The 21,050-nt window shown below is 43.8% G+C and overlaps 1 protein-coding gene across 1 annotated transcript in view; it reads left to right on the top strand.

The window, feature by feature from the left end:
• The window catches only part of LOC139417386 (copine-9-like), a 79,066-nt gene extending 58,562 nt beyond the window's left edge, over positions 1–20,504 (top strand). The window contains exons 8-20 of the mRNA XM_071166654.1: positions 2,884–2,987; positions 3,217–3,321; positions 4,054–4,095; positions 4,182–4,257; positions 6,059–6,112; positions 6,310–6,371; positions 6,641–6,687; positions 8,221–8,402; positions 14,980–15,107; positions 18,907–19,009; positions 19,132–19,189; positions 20,028–20,101; positions 20,322–20,504. Of these exons, the coding sequence (XP_071022755.1) occupies positions 2,884–2,987; positions 3,217–3,321; positions 4,054–4,095; positions 4,182–4,257; positions 6,059–6,112; positions 6,310–6,371; positions 6,641–6,687; positions 8,221–8,402; positions 14,980–15,107; positions 18,907–19,009; positions 19,132–19,189; positions 20,028–20,101; positions 20,322–20,504 (1,218 nt within the window). The remainder of the gene's footprint in view (positions 1–2,883; positions 2,988–3,216; positions 3,322–4,053; positions 4,096–4,181; positions 4,258–6,058; positions 6,113–6,309; positions 6,372–6,640; positions 6,688–8,220; positions 8,403–14,979; positions 15,108–18,906; positions 19,010–19,131; positions 19,190–20,027; positions 20,102–20,321) is intronic.
• The last annotated feature ends 546 nt before the right edge of the window (positions 20,505–21,050 follow it).

The following is a 21,050-nucleotide window of genomic DNA, read 5'->3' as shown; positions in this document are numbered from 1 at the left end:
CAGAACGGATGGCACTGTGATAGACTGCATCCAATTTGTTGAGTAGAGTGTTGGAGGCTATTTTGTAGATGACATCGCCGAAGTTGAGGATCGGTAGGATGGTCAGTTTTACGAGGGTATGTTTGGCAGCATGAGGGAAGGATGCTTTGTTGCGATATAGGAAGTGGAGATGCTTATTGTGAGTCTAGAAGGAGAGTTTACAGTCTTAACCAAACACCTAGACATATTCTAAGTCAGAGCCGTCCGGAGTAGTGATGCTGGATGGGCGGGCAGCTGCAGGCAGTGATCGATTTAAAAGCATGCATTTAGTGTTACTTGCATTTAAGAGCAGTTGGAGGCCACGAAAGGAGAGTTGTATTGCATTGAAGCTCGTCTGGAGGTTAGTTAACACAGTGTCCAAAGAGGGGCCAGAAGTATACAGAATGGTGTCGTCTGCGTAGAGGTTTATCAAATAATCACCAGCAGCAAGAGCGGCATCATTGATGTAAACAGAGAAGAGTCGGCCCGAGAATTTAACCCTATGGCACCCCCATAGAAACTGCCAGAGGTCCGGACACAGGCCCAATCTTTGGGAATCTCAGACGATACGAAAGAGAGGTTGAACAGGCTAGTAATAGGGGTTGCAACCATTTCTGCAGATAATTTTAGAAAGAGAGGGTCCAGATTGTCTAGCCCTGCTGATTTGTAGGGATCACCGGTGCCGTTGAATTCAGCATTGCTGTATGGTGCACTCAAAATATATTGTAGTTGAGTAGCCAGCCTAGGCTACTGCTCAAATGTCTTGTAGTTGAGTAGCCAGCCTAGGCTACTGCTCAAATGTCTTGTATTTGAGTAGCCAGCCTAGGCTACTGCTCAAATGTCTTGTAGTTGAGTAGCCAGCCTAGGCTACTGCTCAAATGTCTTGTAGTTGGGTAGCCAGCCTAGGCTACTGCTCAAATGTCTTGTAGTTGAGTAGCCAGCCTAGGCTACTGCTCAAATGTCTTGTAGTTGAGTAGCCAGCCTAGGCTACTGCTCAAATGTCTTGTAGTTGGGTAGCCAGCCTAGGCTACTGCTCAAATATCTTGTAGTTGAGTAGCCAGCCAAGGCTACTGCTCAAATGTCTTGTAGTTGAGTAGCCAGCCTAGGCTACTGCTCAAATGTTGCTGTAATTGGCCTACACGTTTCTGCTTTGCATGGTGTTTTGTTGCAGATTTAGTCATTTGGTTATTAGTTGTCAAGCTTTAAAAACTGATGCCAGACTGCAACATTATAGTAGCCTTTCCCTCGAACACACAAAAGCAGCGCAATTGAAGTTGAATTCAATGCCTTTTTGTCAAATATAAAAATTTTAACTTCTTATAAAGTTTGTTTTGAAGCGTAAACTGGGAATTTGTTATTTTTTACTGATATGATTCTGTTTGTTTCATATCTGCAAAGTAGATAAAACGCTGTCAGTTCCACTTTAATACCTTGAAAAATAATGTGCTTATTGATAGGCTACTTGCAAGTTGGTTCAACCACCGTTATTTTCTCCTGCTTCTAGCTTTTAATTTGCAACAGCACAGGTTTTTATGAACCTTGCTGTTTTCATCTCAGACCTTGGAAACAATGTTTAAAAATCTGAATTTGATCTTCCTCCTGCCATAGAGCTCTAACGGTGTCGGACGTCGTTTTTATGACCAGGCGAAATCATGCAGCAGCATCATTAATATGGACATAAATGTCAAACAAATTAAAAGGGAATGTTAGCTGTCATTTGAGCTTGATGTGACTGGGTTAGCTTTTGTTTGCTGTTGATTTCTAAAATCCCCTTTACACTCTGGGGTACACTCTTACAAAAAAGGGTTCCGAAGGGTGCTTTGGCTGTCCCTATAGGAGAACCCTTTTTGGTTCCAGGTAGAACCCTTTTTGTTTCCATGTGGATCCCTCTGTAAAAATGATTCTACATGCAACCCAAAAGGGTTGTACCTGCAACCAGAAAGGGTTATACAAAGGGTTCTCCTATGGGGACAGCCGAAAAACCCTTTAAGGTTCTAGATAGAACCTTTTTTTCCTAAGAGTGTAGGGATAGAACCCTCAACGTTCTTTGGCTTCACTGGTTATGTATACAGTATATACTGTATAAAGCCTGTTTTAGTAAAGGGTTCTTTAATCTCACCAAAATAACCAAAAGGTTCTATATAGAACCCCAAATAATATTTTTTTCTAAGAGTGTATGGTGTTGCTTTTTCATTTCCACTTAAAGTGGAGGTTGGATCGGAGTCACAATTAAAAACGTGTTTCCTGTGGTTATTATGCTGTCCGACTAGCTTTAAATGTTGAAGATCAGAACATTTATTGTACTTTAGAGCTGTTGTCCAGAAGACTATTCTTTAGGGTTATACTTGACCCATGAGATATATCCCAACGGGCACAGACGTCAATTCAATGTACAGTTGAAGTCGGAAGTTTACATACATTTAGGTTGGAGTCATTAAAACTTGTTTTTCAACCACTCCACAAATGTCTTGTTAACAAACTATAGTTTTGTCAAGGTTAGGGCATCTACTTTGTGCATGACAAGTCATTTTTCCAACAGTTGTTTACAGGCAGATTAACATTATTGTTATTTTATTATAGACCATTTTTTACTTTAGTTTATTTAGTAAATATTTCTTGAACTGCATTGTTGGTTAACGTCTTGTAAGTAAGCATTTCACAGTAAGGTCTACACCTGTTGTCTTCGGGGCATGTGACAAATCAAATTGTATTTTATTTGATGTTCCACGTTGGTTCAACGTAATTTCATTGAAATGACGTGGAAACAACATTGATTCAACAAGTACAGTATGTGCCCAGTTGGCTGTTTATGGTGTGCTACGGTGAGATGCTATGCAAAGGTTCTCTGTTGATGTTCTTCTCCAGGACATTGCTACCATGCAGCTGTGTGCCAACAAGCTGGACAAGAAAGACTTTTTTGGGAAGTCTGACCCCTTCCTGGTCTTCTACAGAAGTAACGAGGATGGAACGTGAGTGTAGCTTCCGAGGAAATGTCCTAGTTTCCTAGTAATGTCTAGTTTAATCTACATCTTCATCTTTCCTATGCTTTATCACAGTATGTAATGTAGTCTGTGGGTTCGGTTGTAGCTCTAAGTATCATTTGTCCTCATCTTGGGATTGTCTCTAGTGATTGCTAGTGATATCACCTAAGTACATTGTGAGTTCCTCTCTGTAACTTTCTCTTCAACTCTGTTCCAGGTTCACTATCTGTCATAAGACGGAGGTGGTTAAGAACACACTGAATCCTGTGTGGCAACCCTTCACCATCCCAGTGAGGGCCCTCTGTAATGGGGACTATGACAGGTTAGAGTGGAGAGGACAGAGGGACAGTATGCTTTGGGTTTCATGATCAATGATAGTCACACCCCCAGCCTGAAGGACAATCTATGACTATGTTGTGTGAAAGGATTGTGGTCATTCGCACGTCCATAAAAAACGTGTATGAATATGCTCCCAGTTACCTTTATTGACAGCGTTTCAATACACAAGGACCTTCGTCAGGTCAGGTATGTTGTAGGATATCAATAACGTTGAAACATTGGGACACTTTTTGGGGGAACCAATGGGGGACCTCTACAGTACGAGCAGCAGAATGATGACTTCAACTGTCAGTCACTGGGGGCGATCAGAATAATGCCAGCAGTCGGCCCTGGTTTCCTAGGGGCCAGCACTGGTGTTATTGGGATTGACTCAGAGTATTCACACCACGTTACCACACCATTCACTGTCAACGATGCTGATGGAGTCTCTGTGAGTCAGTGTTGTGTTGACAAGACAGAAGCCTACCTCTCATGAACATGTATCATGTATCAGAATGTCACCTTTTTCTTTAGAAGGAATAGATCTATAGTGGTTGTGTCAAAGGTCATGTGACTCTGAAAGTATTGGGACAGTGACACATTTTGTTGTTGTTTTGGCTCTGTACTCCATCACTTTGGATTGGAAATGATACAATGACTATGAGGTGAAAGTGCAGACTGTCAGTTTTAATTTTAGGGTATTTCCAATATTTTTTTATTCTGTTTCCCATCCTAGAACAGTGAAGGTGGATGTATATGACTGGGACAGAGATGGAAGGTATTTTTTGTGCGCTTTTTGATTTCCACATGAATATCTAATGCTTTGTGAATGTGTCTCATGCCGTCAGTTATTCTTTCCTGCAGCCATGATTTCATTGGTGAGTTCACCACAAGTTACAGAGATTTCTCACGTGGACAAAACCAGTTTAATGTCTATGAGGTGAGCCACAAATGTTTGTTCATTTTCAGGAGCATACAGTGCATTCGGAAAGTATTCAGACCCCTTGACTTTTCCCACATTGTGCTACATTAGACTTTTTCTAAAATGGATTAAATAAAACAATTTCCTCATCAATCGACACACAATACCCCATAATGACAAATCGAAAACAGTTTTTTTTGAATGTTTGGCAAATGTATTAACTTTAAAACAGAAATACCTTATTTACATAAGTATTCAGACCCTTTGCTATGAGACTCGAAATTGTGCTCGGTGCATCATGTTTCCATTGATCATCCTTGATGTTTCTACAACTTGATTGGAGTCCACCTATGGTAAATTCAATTGATTTGGAAAGGCACACTCCTGTGTATATAAGGTCAGACAGTTGACAGTACATGTCAGAGAGAAATCCAAGGCATGAGGACGAAGGAATTGTCCGTAGAGCTCCGAGACAGGATTGTGTTGAGGCACAGATCTGGTGAAGGGTACCAAAAAATGTCTGCAGCATTGATGGTCCCCAAGAACACTGACCTCCATCATTCTTAAACGGAAGAAGTTTGGAACCACCAAGACTCTTCCTCTTCCTAGAGCTGTCTGCCCGGCCAAACTGAGCAATTGGTGGAGAAGGGCCTTGGTCAGGGAGGTGACCAATAATCCGATGGTCACTTTAACAGAGCTCCAGAGTTCCTCAGTGGAGATGGTTGTCCTTCTGGAAGGTTTTCCCATCTCTGCAGCACTCCACCAATCAGGCCTTTATGGTAGAGCGGCCAGACACAAACCACTCCTCAGTAAAAGGCACATGATAGCCCGCATGGAGTTTGCCAAAGGGCACCTAAAGACTCTCAGACCATGAGAAACAAGATTCTCTGGTCTGATGAAACCATGATTGAACTCTTTGATCTGAAGGCCAAGTGTCACGTCTGGAGGAAACCTGGCACCATCCCTACAGTGAGCATAGTGGTGGCAGCATCATGCTGTGGGGATGTTTTTTAGCGGCAGGGACTGGGAGACTTGTCAGGATCGAGGGAAAGATAAAAGGAGCAAAATAGAATGAGATCATTGATGAAAACCTGTTCCAGAGCGCTCAGGACCTCAGACTGGGGCGAAGGTTCACCATCCAACAGGACAGCAACTCCAAGCAAACAGCCAAGACAACGCAGGAGTGGCTTCTGGACAAGTCTCTGAATGTCCTTAACTGGCCCAGCCAGAGCCTGGACTTGACCCCGAACATCTCTGGAGAGACCTGAAAAGCTCTGTCATCCAAACTGACAGAACTTTGGAGGTTCAACCGAGAAGAATGGGAGAAACTCCCCAAATACAGGTGGGCCAAGCTTGTAGCGTCATACCCAAGAAGACCTTCGGCTGTAATCGCTGCCAAAGGTGCGTCAATAAAGTACTGAGTAAAGGGTCTGAATACATATGGACATGTTATATTTTATTGGACTATTTAAAAATAAATTAGCAAAAATTCATAACCTGTTTTTGCTTTGTCATTATGAGGTATTTTGTGTTGTTTGAGGGACAAATACGTTTTAATACATTTTAGAATAAGGCTGTAACGTAAAAAAAATGTGGAAAAAGTCGAGGGGTTTCTAATGCCAGTATATACCAGTATATGTGGTTACTATTGTCATGAATATCCTTTCAGTTTTGTTTGTTATGTTGTACCTTGAATAGATGTGTACATCCATGTACACATTATGAAAAATATCTACCACAAGCATTTTAAGTTCATATTGCTTTTGAAATAACTACTTGCTGTGTTTTCTTATCCATGCTTTTATTTTTCATAAACCAGGTTCTAAATCCGAAAAAGAAGGGCAAGAAAAAGAAATACATTAACTCTGGCACGGTAAGTACTTATCTGGCACGGTAAGTACTTATCTGGCACGGTAAGTACTTATCTGGCACGGTAAGTACTTATCTGGCACGGTAAGTACATTCTGCTTATCTGCCTGTCAGCTTCAACATTGTAATGATTTATATGGGTCACTATTGTCATCATACTATCCCCACCCCTCCCCCTGCCCCCATCACTACTATCATCAGGTAACACTGCTGTCCTTCAAAGTGGAGTCGGAATATACGTTTGTGGATTTCATCCGAGGCGGGTGAGTGGAATGTTAATAAGCCCAGGGTCAATTAAGCCTATGCCTGTGTGGATAAACAGCTTGGGAACCCCCGTGATTACAGGCCTTGAACTCACATTGCTTCATCTAACCAGTTAGTCAATTAGGGTCATGGCAAGAGTAATATAACAACTACTCAATAAACTATTGATCAACGTCCTGGTTGAAGAGGTTTGGTCCTCAGAGGGCAGTATTCTAATTTGGATCAAGTTTATCTTTTTAATGATTTTCAACCCTTTCTTTCCCAACAGGACACAACTGAACTTCACAGTAGCCATCGACTTCACTGCTTCTAATGGTAAGTGGAGCTCAGGGCGGTCATTGGCCATCTAAAACATTTAAACACACAGTAGATGAATTTCAAATGCAAATGCATACTAATTACACTACATGATCAAAAGTATGTGGACACCTGCATGTCGAACATCTCATCCCAAAATCATGGGCATTAATATGGAGTTGGTCCGCCCTTTGCTGCTAGAACAGCCTCCACTCTTCTGTGAAGGCTTTCCACTAGATGTTGGAACATTTCTGCATGGACTTGCTTCCATTCAGCCACAAGAGCATTAGTGAGGTTGGGCACTGATGTTGGACGATTAGGGCTGGCTTGCAGTCGGCATTCATATTCATCCCAAAGGTGTTTGATGGAATTGAGGTCAGGGCTCTGTGTAGGCCAGTCAAGTTCTTCCACACCAATCTCAACAAACCATTTTTGTATGGACGTCGCTTTGTGCACGGGGCATTGTCATGCTGAAAGAGGAAAGGGCCTTCCCCAAACTGTTGCCACAAAGTTGGAAGCACATATTCGTCTGGAATGTCAGTGTATGCTGTAGCGTTAAGATTTCCCTTCACTGGAACTAAGGGGCCTGAACCATGAAAAACAGCCCCAGACCATTATTTCTTCTCCACCAAACTTTACACTATGCATTGGGGCAGGTATTGTCGTTGGCACTGCCAGATGGTAAAGAGCGATTCATCACTCCAGAGAATGCATTTCCACTGTTACAATGTCCAATGGCGGCAAGCTTTACACCACTCCAGCCGATGCTTGGCATTGCGCATGGTGATCTTAGGCTTGTGTACGGCTGCTCTGACATGGAAACCCAATTTTATGAAGCTCCCGACGAACAGTTCTTATGCTGACGTAGCTTCCAGAGGCAGTTTGGAACTCGGTAGTGAGCGTTGCAACTGAGGACAGACGATTTTTACGCGCCACGCACTTCAGCACTCGGCAGTCCCGTTCTGTGAGCTTGAAGGGGCCTACCACTTTGCGGTTGAGCCGTTGTTGCTCCAATATGTTTCCACTTCACAATAACAGCACTTACAGTTGACCGGGGCACTTCTAGCAGGGCGAAATTTGACGAGCTGACTTGTTGGGAAGTTGGCATCCTATGATGGTGCCATGTTGAAAGTCACTGAGCTCTTCAGTAAGGCCATTCTAATACCAATGTTTGTCAATGGAGATTGCATGGCTGTGTGCTCGAATGTATATACCTGTCAGTAACGGGTGTGGCTGAAATAGCAGGATCCACTAACTTTAAGTGGTCTCCACATAAGTTTGTGTATACAGTATATTTAGGTCATTTATGCACATATTAAATAACAGGGGTATACTGTAGGTAACTACATGCATCAGCAGGGATCAGACATGGATCTAGCTTCATTTCAGTTGTAGCTATGTGTGTGTCTGTTTTAACTAGCCACTGTGGCTTTGTACTGCTTGCTCTTTGGGGTTTTAAGCTGGTTATCTGTAAAGCACTATGAAAATTGCTGGTGGTAAAAATGGCTTTATAAAATAATTTTGATTTGTTGAATTTGTGCTGTGTGACAGGTGACCCGTCTCAGCCCACCTCCCTCCACTACATGAACCCGTACCAGATGAATGCGTATGCCATGGCCCTGAAGGCTGTAGGGGACATCATCCAGGACTATGACAGTGACAAGCTCTTTCCTGCCTACGGCTTCGGAGCCAAGCTACCTCCCGATGGAAAGATATCCCACGCATTCCCTCTGGTTAGACACACACACACTGCTATGATTAAACACACTGTCAGTCCCAAACCCAGAAGGACGTACACATCATGTACCAGATTACAGTAAAACACATCTTGTATCATGTATCTGATTAGAGTAAAACACCTCTAGTATCATGACTCAGATTAGAGTAAAACACTTCTTGTATCATGAATCAGATTACCGGTAGAGTAAAACACCTCTAGTATCATATATCAGATTCGAGTAAAACACTTCTAGTATCATGTATCAGATTCGAGTAAAACACTTCTAGTATCATTTATCAGATTAGAGTAAAACACTTATTGTATCACGTATCCGATTCTAGTAAAACACCTCTAGTATCATGTATCAGATTCTAGTAAAACACTTCAGAGAGCAGGCCTCTCTAATCGACCTGGCCCGGGTATCCTGGAAGGATATTGACCTCATTCCGTCAGTAGAAGATGCCTGGTTAATCTTTAAAAGTGCTTTCCTCACAATCTTAAATAAGAATGCCCCATTTAAAAAATGTAGAACCAGGAACAGATATAGCCCGTGGTTCACTCCAGACCTGACTGCCCTTGGCCAGCACAAAAACATCCTGCAACTTTTCAGGGAAGTTAGGAACCAGCATACACAGGCAGTTAGGAAAGCAAAGGCTAGCTTTTTCAAACAGAAATTTGCATCCTGTAGCACAAACTCCCAAAGGTTCTGGGACTGTAAAGTCCATGGAGAATAAGAGCACCTCCTCCCAGCTGCCCACGGCACTGAGGCTAGGAAACACTGTCCCCACCAATAAATCCACAATAATTGAGAATTTCAATAAGCATTTTTCTATGGCTGGCCATGCTTTCCACCTGGCCACCCTTACCCTGTTCAACAGCCCTGCACACCCCACAGCAACTTGCCCAAGCCTCCCCCATTTCTCCTTCACCCAAATCCAGATAGCTGATGTTCTGAAAGAGCTGCAACATCTGGACCCCTACAAATCAGCAGGGCTAGACAATCTGGACACTCTCTTTTCTAAAAATTATCAGCCGAAATTGTTGAAACCCCTATTTACTAGCCTGTTCAACCTCTCTTCCGCATCGTCTGAGATCCCCAAAGATTGGAAAACTGCCACGGTCATCCCCCTCTTCAAAGGGGGAGACACTCTAGACCCAAACTGCTACAGACCTATAATCTATCCTACCCTGCCTTTCTAAGGTCTTCGAAAGCCAAGTTAACAAATAGATCACCGACCATTTCGAATCCCACAGTACCTTCTCCGCTATGCAATCTAGTTTCCGAGCAGGTCATAGGTGTACCTCAGCCACGATCAAGGTTCTAAATGATACCATTACCGCCATCGGTAAGAGACAATACTGTGCAGCTGTATTCATTGCCCTGGCCAAGGCTTTTGACTCTGTCAATCACCACATTCTTATCAGCAGACTAAACAGCCTTGGTTTCTCAAATGACTGCCTCGCCTGGTTTACCAACTACTTCTCTGATAGAGTTCAGTGTGTAAAATCGGAGGGCTGTTGTCCGGATCTCTGGCAGTCTCTATGGGGGTGCCACAGGGTTCAATTCTCGGGCCGACTCTCTTCTCTGTATACATCAATGATGTCGATCTTGCTGCTGGTGATTCTCTGATCCACCTCTACGCAGGTGACACCATTCTGTATACTTCTGGCTCCTCTTTGGACACTGAGTTAACTAACCTCCAGACGAGCTTCAATGCCATACAAGTATCCTTCCGTGGACTCCAACTGCTCTTAAATGCAAGGAAAACCAGCTCCGTCGCGGACCACAATGTCTTGCTCCCAGACAAACTAAACCACTTCTTTGCTCGCTTTGAGGACTATACAGTGCCACTGACACGGCCCACTACCAAAACCTGCGGGCTCTCCTTCACTGCAGCCAACGTGAGTAAAACATTTAAACGTGTTAACCATCGCAAGGCTGCCGGCCCAGACGGCATCCCCAGCCGTATCCTCATAGCATGCGCAGATCAGCTGGCTGGTGTGTTTACGGACATATTCAATCAATCCTTATCCCAGTCTGCTGTTCCCACATGCTTCACGAGGGCCACCATTGTTCCTGTTCCCAAGAAAATGAAGGTAACTGAGCTAAATGCCCCGTAGCATTTACTTCCGTCATCATGAAGTGCTTTGAGAGTCTAGTCAAGCACCATATCACCTCCACCCTAGACCCACTCCAATTTGCTTCCCGCCCCAATAGGTCCACAGACAACGCAATAGCAATCACACTGCACACTGCACTAACCCATCTGGACAAGAGGAATACCTATGTAAGAATGCTGTTCATCGACTACAGCTCAGCATTTAACACCATAGTGCCCTCCAAACTCGTCATTAAGCTCGAGACCCTTTGTCTCGACCCCGCCCTTTGCAACTGGATCCTGGACTTCCTGACGGGCCGCCCCCAGGTGGTGAGGGTAGGTAACAACATCTCCACCCCGCTGATCCTCAATACTGGGGCCCCACAAGGGTGCGTTCTCAGCCCTCTCCTGTACTCCCTGTTCCTCCATGACTGCGTGGCCATGCACGCCCCCAACTCAATCATCAAGTTTGCAGACAACACTACAGTGGTAGGCTTGATTACCAACAACGACGAGACGGCCTACAGGGAGGAGTGTGGTGTCAGGAAAATAACTTCACACTCAATGTCAACAAAACAAAGGAGATGATCGTGGACTTCAGGAAACAGCAGAGGGAGCAGCCCCATATCCACATCGACGGGACAGTAGTGGAGAACGTGGAAAGTTTTAAGTTCCTCGGCGTACACATCACAGACAAACTGAAATGGTCCATCCACACAGACAGCATGGTGAAGAAGCCGCAGCAGCGCCTCTTCAACCTCAGGATGCTGAAGAAATTTGGCTTGTCACCAAAAACACTCACAAACTTTGACAGATGCACAATCGAGAGCATCCTGTCGGGCTGTATCACCGCCTGGTACGGCAACTGCTCCGCCCACAATCGTAAGGCTCTTCAGAGGGTAGTGAGGTCTGCACAACGCATCACCGGGTGCAAACTACCTGCCCTCCGGGACACCTACACCACCCGATGTCACAGGAAGGCCAAAAAGATCATCAAGGACAACAACCACCCGAGCCACTGCCTGTTCACCCCGCTATCATCCAGAAGGCGAGGTCAGTACAGGTGCATCAAAGCGAGGACCGAGAGACAAAAGCTGTTTTTCAATCTCAAGGCCATCAGACTGTTAAACAGCCATCACTAACTTTGAGTGGCTGCTGCCAACACACTGACTCTTCTCGGGCCACTTTAATAATAAGAAAATGTATGTAATAAATGTATCACTTGCCACTTTAAACAATGCCACTTTATATAATGTTTACATACCCTACATTACCCATCTCATATGTATATACTGTACTCTATACCATCTCCTGCATCTTGCCTATGCTGTTCGGCCATCACTCATTCATATATCTTTATGTGCATATTCTTATTAATTCCTTTTCACTTGTGTGTGTATAAGGTAGTTGTTGTGAAATTGTTAGGTTAGATTACTTGTTAGATATTACTGCATGGTCAGCACTAGAAGCACAAGCATTTCACTACACTCGCATTAACATCTGCTAACCATGTGTATGTGACAAATAAGATTTTATTTGATATCAGATGAGAGTAAAACACCTCCAGTATCATGTATCAGATCAGAGTAAAACACTTATTGTATCATGTATCAGATTAGAGTAAAACACCTCTAGTATAATTTATCAAATTAGAGTAAAACACCTCTATCATGTATCAGATTAGAGTAAAACATTTATTGTATCATGTATCAGATTAGAGTAAAACACCTCTAGTATCATATATCAGATCCTCATACTGTACTTCTCCTATTAGCACCTTCAATACACCTGTGTGTGTGTGTGTGTGTGTGTGTGTGTGTGTGTGTGTGTGTGTGTGTGTGTGTGTGTGTGTGTGTGTGTGTGTGTGTGTGTGTGTGTGTGTGTGTGTGTGTGTGTGTGTGTGTGTGTGGAGGGAGGGAGGGAGGGAGGAGGGGGGGTTAGTCGGTGTGTGTGTGTTAATGTGTGTAGTTGTGAGTGTTAGTGTGTGTGAGTGTGTGCTATAATCTGTATTTCATGTGTGGGAGAGGCAGGAAAAGGAGGCAGGGAAGGAAAGTGGGAGGAAATGCCAGAGAGAACACTGTCTCAGGGCCATATTCAATCAAATTGGCTACTCGGTTTCAGGATAAGAGTGGCGTTTTAAAGGGATGGGGCTGATTGTGCTGCCAATCATGCCCTTGTTTGGCCTAAGAGCCTCAGCTGGGTTCAATCACGGGCTGGGAAGGTGCTGGAATGTGTCTGACAGGGCGCAGAGGAGTTTTTGGCCATTGCAGCACACAGTGAAGTATATGGAGAGAAAAAAGAATGATGAAAAAACAAATAGAGAGAGAGACTGGCAGACAAATAAAAGTTACTCTGTACATTTCCATTGTTTGGCTTTAAATACTTTCTCTCCACTTAAACGTTTACGTAAAATAAATTATTTCTCAGATAATTCAGATTCAGAAGAAAAGGACATTGTGACAATGTATACTGAACAAAAATCTAAACGCCACATGTAAAGTGCTGGTCCCATGTTTAATGAGCCCGAAATAAAAGATCCCGGAAATGTTCCATACATACAAAAAGCTTATTTCTCTCGAAATTTGTGCACAAATTTGTTTACATCCCTATTAGTGAGCGTTTCTCCATTGCCAAGATAATTCATCCAACTGACAGGTGTGGAATATCAAGAACCTGATTAAACAGCATGATCATTACACAGGTGCACCTTGTGCTGGCGACAATAAACGGCCACTCTAAAGTGCGTCACACAACACAAAGCCACAGATGTCTCATGCTTTGAGGCAGCGTGCAATTGGCATGCTGACTGCAGGAATGTCCACCAGAGCTGTTGCCATAGAATTGAATGTTAATTTCTCTATCATAAATTGCCTCCAATTTAATTTTATTTTATTTATTTAAAAAAATAAATGTTTACCTCTTTTTCTCCCCAATTCCGTGGTATCCAATTGGTAGTTACAGTCTTGTCTCATTGCTACAACTACTATACGGACTCGGGAGAGGCGAAGGTCGAGAGCCGTGCGTCCTCCGAAACACAACCCAACCAAGCTGTACTGCTTCTTGACACAATGCCCCCTTAACCCGGAAGCCAGCTGCACCAATATGTCGGAGGAAACACCGTACACCTGGCGACCATGTCAGCGTGCACTGTGCCCGGCCCACCACAGGAGTGTGCGATGGAACAAGGGCATCCCTACCGGCCAAACCCCGATGATGCTTGGCCAATTGTGCGCCGCCCCATGTGTCCCCCGGTCGCGGTCGGCTGCGACAGAACCTGGACTCAAACCCAGAATCTCTAGTGGCACAACTAGCACAGCGATGCAGTGCCTTAGACCACTGTGCCACTCGGGAGGCCCCCTCCAATGTCATTTTAGAGAATTTGGCAGTACGTCCAACCGGTGAATGGTTTGCTGATGTTAACATTGTGAACAGATTGCCCCATGGTGGCGGTGGGGTTATGGTATAGGCAGGCATAAGCTATGGACAACAAACACAATTGCATCTTATCGATGGCAATTTGAATGCCCAAAAATACCATGATGAGATCCTGAGGCCCATTATGAGGGTATATGTTACCATGTGGCGTTTATTTGTGTTCAGTGTACATTGTCACAATGTCTTTTTCTTCTGAAACTGAATTATCTGAGAAATAATTTATTTTAGGTAAACGTTTAAGATTAGGCCCTAATGCATTTATTTCAATTGACTGATTTCCTCATATGAACATTAACCCAGTAAAATCTTTGAAATTATTGTATGTTGCGTTTATATTTTTGTTCGGTGTATATACTGTAAGTGAACGTCTCAAGGTCACCCCTGAAGGTGTATGTCTGTAGGATCAGATATCTTCACCACCAGCAGTAAGCGTGCCCAGACATTGTCTCAATGCAGCTGTGAGAGCGCTCAGCTCGCTGAGAGAGGACCTGAGTGAGGACAGGGTGTGGCGCAGGGGCCAAACCTCATCGCCTCGGTGACAGCTGGCCACACGCGCTCAGCAGCCGGCTCATCTCCCAGCCTTGCGGGGGACTCCCAGCATCCTCTCACTTCCTCCTGAGGAGCCTCTCCAATCACAGGCTCTGTTCCGCTGGCTGCTGTTGTCAAGCCAACAGCTTTCTATCTCTCTCTGACCTGCAGAATTACTTCCCAAACAACAACAACAACAAGCACAGGAGCTCCGTGAACAGGGCTGGTCGCACTCCAGTGGCTAGTGGAATATTAACGTCCCAAATTAATTATAAATAGAACCTTATTTATTATTTAAATTTTTTTTGTGGCAGGCACTTGACTTTTTATTGTTATTACCACAATGCACATTTAGATCTTACTTATCCTGAGCCTTGTCTTTGAAAGAAGTGGATGTGTAAAAAGTGGGTTGATGGTTGAGGTTTGGATCAACGGTGAAACAATTTACCATGGCGTTATTGATAACTGAATGTCTTGAAGTACGTAAAGGCTGACATGGTGATGTGCATCTCTTCCTGTTCCTTGCAGAGTGGTGACAATGAAAACCCAAACTGTGTGGGGATAGAGGGAGTATTGGAGGCGTACTTCCAGAGCCTCAGGACGGTCCAACTCTACGGACCCACCAACTTCTCTCCAGTCATCAACCAGGTGGCACGGTAAGGAGATTACAATGGGCTAGACCTCTGGTGATCTCTGACCCACTATATATGTTCATTATGATCTCAGGAGACAATACAGAACACTGCTGCCTAATGGTTCACATAGCAGCACATTCATACATACTAGAGTAGAAACACGCATCCCCTGGAGTTGCAAGGCTAAACTATGTACTTGAAGCTGTGTTCTCTGCCAGACTTTTTCACCCCTAGGCAACAATGCTCTCCCTTTCTGACTAGCAGACTGATGTTTTCCCCTCTCTTGCAAGACTGCTGCTCTCCCTCTAGCAGACTGCTGCTCTCCCTCTAGCAGACTGCTGCTCTCACTCTCCCTCTAGCAGACTGCTGCTCTCACTCTCCCTCTAGCAGACTGCTGCTCTCACTCTCCCTCTAGCAGACTGCTGCTCTCCCTCTCCCTCTAGCAGACTGCTGCTCTCCCTCTCCCTCTAGCAGACTGCTGCTCTCACTCTCCCTCTAGCAGACTGCTGCTCTCACTCTCCCTCTAGCAGACTGCTGCTCTCACTCTCCCTCTAGCAGACTGCTGCTCTCCCTCTCCCTCTAGCAGACTGCTGCTCTCCCTCTCCCTCTAGCAGACTGCTGCTCTCCCTCTCCCTCTAGCAGACTGCTGCTCTCCCTCTCCCTCTAGCAGACTGCTGCACCAAAGGTACAATGTGGAGGTGTCTGGAGAAATGTTTCAAGAATGTGTATTTCAGACTAGTGATGTTATTCTGTAGCTTCTGCTCAGAGTAGTCTTCATGTGTGCTGAGAGCATTTGATTCCTCAAGTGTCATTAAGACGTTTCTGGTAGTTCTGAAACAGGGAGGCAGGGAGTAATTTTATGGGATCTTTTTTGGGGAATAAACAAAACAACTGGTTTAGAAGTTTTTGGTGCTTCTCAAGTCGTGTAAGCAGTCATTTCAAGAGAGCTCTGGCTAAGATGTATTTTTTTAATTGCATTCAGGTTACTGACCATGTGATGGGAAATTGAAGACGACATGGCATTGGAAGGCCATTCTAGCAGATGTGTAAATTTACCCGAATAATTACAATGAACCTTTTAGTCATTTGGCAGACTTACCAGAGTAACTTACAGCTAGTGCATTCATCTTAAAGGGGCAATCAGCAGTTGCTAAATCCATTTTTGGACTTAGAAATGAATGGTTCTGAACAGTCATTCTGAAAAATATATTTTTCTCATGGCTAACTACCAGGAAATTTGTAAAGACCTGCTGAAAGGGTGGGGAGCTTACATTCATGAGCACGCCTTGACTGACAGCTCTTTGAAACGCCTATGTCAAGCAACTTGGATGCATTGAGCAGTGTTGCAGTCAAATCTAATTTAGTCTAATTTGGTGAAACACAAAGCAACTCAAACATTGACATTTGCGTCAGTGATATAATTTATACAAGCCGACACTTATTTAAATTAAATTAGATAAGAGAATATCATGTTACCGTTGGTGTATTAAAATGAGAGGTAAGGTGATGTCACCTAGTCCCCTTAATAATGAATCCAAGTGTTTGACATGGGGGAGGTAACCAGACTTGATCAATGTACAGTGGGGAGAACAAGTATTTGATACACTGCCGATTTTGCAGGTTTTCCTACTTACAAAGCATGTAGAGGTCTGTAATTTTTATCATAGGTACACTTCAACTGTGAGAGACGGAATCTAAAACAAAAATCCAAAAAATCACATTGTATGATTTTTAAGTAATTAATTTGCATTTTATTGCATGACATAAGTATTTGAACACCTACCAACCAGTAAGAATTCCGGCTCTCACAGACCTAACTGCACCTGTTTGAACCCGTTACCTGTATAAAAGACACCTGTCCACACACTCAATCAAACAGTCTCCAACCTCTCCACAATGGCCAAGACCAGAAAGCTGTGTAAGGACATCAGGGACATCAGGGATAAAATTCCGTCTCTCACAGTTGAAGTGTACCTATGATAAAAGTTACAGACCTCTACATGCTTTGTAAGTAGGAAAACCTGCAAAATCAGCAGTGTATCAAATACTTGTTCTCTCCACTGTAGAAGCAACAGTCATTTTTCATGCTTTGGTCATCATACTTTGATCTAGGTTTCCTTCATTCAAATATCATCCAATGTCATGAAAAACCAGATTTTTCATGCTCATGACCTTTAATGATATGTACCCATTGATTCTTGAAGATTATAACTTATAAATGCCTCATGAACTTTATTCAATTGTCGTACCCCATCAGAATCCAAAATATTTGCTTGTTTTACTCCAATGTTTGTAAACAAAGTAAATGTAAACAAACAATCAATGGTTAGATCTAACTTTTTTTTTATTGAACCTAAAACAGAATAATAAAACATACACATGTGTACAAAACAATATAATTCAGCACACAATAACAAAATAAACATATTTAAGCAATCACATTCAACTACATAAAGGCCTTTTCATACTAACTAACTTTCATACTAACTACTTGTCTTTTCATACTAACTGTGGCTCAGTTGGTACCTCATGGCACTTGCAATGCCAGGGTTGTGGGTTTGATACCTACGGGGGACCAGAATAAAAAAAATTAAAAAAGTATGAAAATGTATGCACTAAGTCGCTCTGTATAGGAGCGTCTGCTAAAATGTAAAAAATGCTTTGACTTTGCTGATAGCTGCTTTATTGAGGGGAGAAAATGTTTACTATGTGGTGGACTCACCTAGCTATCTTAAAGCGTCAATCAACAGTATAAATAATAACAAGGCATTATCCCCTCACCTGGTTGGTAAACAGCTGATGGATGGGCCTGGAGAAATGTAACCACTGTCAAATTCATAGACATAGCTATGGATGGATGCAAGGACTGACCATCCATGACACAGTATCACTCAGGGGGCTCCTGAGTAGCGCAGCGGTCTAAGGCAATGCATCAGAGTGCGAGAGGTTTCACCACAGTCCCCGGTTCAAATCCAGGCTGTTTCACTTCTGTCCGTGATTGGGAGTCCCATAGGGCGGCGCACAATTGGCCCAGCGTCGTCCAGGTTTGGCTGGGTTAGGCAGTCATTGTAAATATGAATTTGTTATTGACTGACTTGCCTAGTTAAATAAAGGTTCAATATGAAAAGCAAGGGGTTTGTTTTTTAATTATTCTGTGTGCTGTAATAACCAGCCCTGTGTCACAGCCCCTGTGTCTCATCCCTAGACCCTCACAGCACACTGCTACCTGGCTCTTAGATATGTCAGAGCACTGGAAAGACCTCATTCAGCCAAGGTCTCAGACAAGGATCCATGCTACACTCAGTTAAGTGGAACACCTTAATTCCATGTTTATTAGGGGTGTATTTTGCCTAAACCAGGTGAAGGAAAGTCCAGGGAGGACTTTGTCGATGGCCTACAGACAAACAACTGTGACACACGTCTTGGAGCTTGTCTAACATAATAACAGATTGGACCTGAAATGTATCTAGTCTCTCTGTTGTTCATTTTATTTATTGCAGTGCCTGTGGCTCTCTTGATGAAAATTGTTTTGGAAAAAAACTACCACGTGACATTTTTCTCTTGTATTTTTTTATATATATTTTTTTTGGGGGGGGGCTCAATCTTCTCGTTCTGAGATGAGAGGTGACTGCTGGGTAATGACAGAGGTCAAAGGGTCAAGGCTCACTGGAAAACGGTCCTTCGTTTAGTCTCTAGTGAGAGGCTGTAAACATTTGTCATTACATAAATTGACGTTAACACACATACTCTCAATCCCATTTAGGCACACAGTCCTCCCTGAGTTTGAACTCTCCAGTGTGTGCGTGCGTGTTCCCCTCAGGTCTGCGCAGGATGTGACGGATGGCTCTCAGTATTTTGTGTTGTTGATGATCACAGACGGGGTTATCTCTGACATGCTGCAGACCAAGGAGGCTGTAGTCAATGTGAGTACAGTACAGTTCATCTTATCTGCGGACAGTGCATTGTTCTGAGTTGCGGCTGTCTGCAAACCAAGCATAGCCTACTCCTGTCTGTCTGTAACTCCTAGTTCTTTCTCTACCTACAGGCAGCTGCTCTCCCCATGTCCATCATCATCATCGGGGTCGGACCTGCAGAGTTTGACGGTGAGCATGGCGCCCCTAGAGGTAGGACAGAGGAGCAAACTCTCCTGTCAGCTGTTATTGGACTACTTATAAGGAGCTTTTCTCCTTTGAGGGTTCCTTTAGAACATCAGTGTGGCCCTCTTCAGATCAATGTCTCCTTAACGAAGGGAGGGAGGGGAGTCTCCGTTCCAGCCCACCGAGGCATAATCCTAGGCATCATCTGCGCTCGATTTGGCTAAATGTTCCCCTTGGTTAGGCAATCGAACGCATTGAAGTCAGCCAAGAATTGCTCAGGTCACACGGTCAGACTGCCTGTTAGCAGCACAGGGTAGCCACTCTTCACCAGTAGCTTTGTGAGAAAATGTGTGTCTATGTGTGCTTGTCTGGTTTATTTGTCCGATCCTGTGTGCGGTTATGAATACTTCTTTATGTCAGGGTTGATCTGTCTCAGTATCAGACTCAATGAGATGTTCTATATTAGAATTACCCTTCTATTCATTTGACATTTTAGTCTTATCCAGACGCTCTTATCCAGAGCAACTTACAGTAGTGTGTATACATTTTTATATTTGTTCGTACTGGTCCTCCATGGGAGTCGAACACACAACCCTGGCGTTATGCTCCACCAACTGAGCCACGCAGTATCAATGGGTTGACGGTCCTTTAATTGGTTAGTCTGATTTTAAATAACTGCTAGCAGCACTTAACAGTCCCATTCTAGTATCTGCAGAAGGTTTGACTTGAGCTGTTCCCAGGAGTGCTAGTCTGAAAACGTGTCATGTATCGTGTCAAACTGACTTGTGTTCCCTATCTTTGTTTTTCTATTATTTGCTTGGACCTTACCCCCCTCTCTGTCTAGCCATGGAGGAGCTAGATGGTGATGAGGTCAGAGTGTCCTTCAGGGGGCACTTTGCTGAAAGAGACATTGTGCAGGTAGGTTGTGGCCAGACAACCGAGAAATGTTAAACATTTATGTATGTGCAATAACGTTATATTTGACAGAAGGAAAACCACACGTTGTAGTAGTTCTGATACAGTCATGTATTTATTCACAAGGACCAACGAGTTTATTCTCCCAGACGTTAGGGAGGACTTCCCGTGCTCTACTACAGTGTGTCCTGTTCCTGTCATTGTCCCCCCAACCCCCCTACAGTTCGTTCCTTTCCGGGACTACATGGACCGGTCGGGGAACCAGGTCCTGAGCATGGCCCGGCTGGCTAAGGACGTGCTGGCTGAGATCCCTGAGCAGCTGCTGGGGTTCATGAAGACCAGAGGCATCGAGCCCCGGCCCGCCCTCACCACCTCAGACCTGCCCGACCTCCACAGGCACATCTGACACCCCCACTGTAGTGGGACAGCACCTTTCAACCCCCCCCCCCCCCCTTTGGGTCTACACATATTTGATGCTCACACACAAACACACTTGACATCTCTCTCATCTCTTTTAACCCTATGCCATTGCCATTTCATTGCAAGCCGATGTCGCCTCCCCCTACAACTGCGCATGCTTAACACAGTTTATATCTACACATAGAATGAATGTATTCATACATTGTGCCATTGAACACGTAGGAGCGGGTAGATTGAGCACCCAATGCAATAGCCACAAGCACCGTCACTTCTGAAGAGAAGGGAGAAATATAACTGACTATGCCGAGATGCCATGCTGTACACTTATAACGTTCACAAGCATATGCAGAGGGAGGAGTTTACAGTCTGTGAAAGTTATTGATGTAGAAAATATACTGAACAAAAATATAAACGCAACATGCAACAATTTCAAAGATTTTACTGAGTTACAGTTCAAATAAGGAAATCAGTCAATTTAAATAAATAAATAAATAAAAAATGACAATTAAATCAATTTTAACAACAAAACAAC

The sequence above is a fragment of the Oncorhynchus clarkii genome, chromosome 9, assembly GCF_045791955.1.
Source record: "Oncorhynchus clarkii lewisi isolate Uvic-CL-2024 chromosome 9, UVic_Ocla_1.0, whole genome shotgun sequence".
Taxonomy (NCBI): Eukaryota; Metazoa; Chordata; class Actinopteri; order Salmoniformes; family Salmonidae; genus Oncorhynchus; species Oncorhynchus clarkii.
This window is presented reverse-complemented; position numbering and strand designations above follow the sequence as displayed.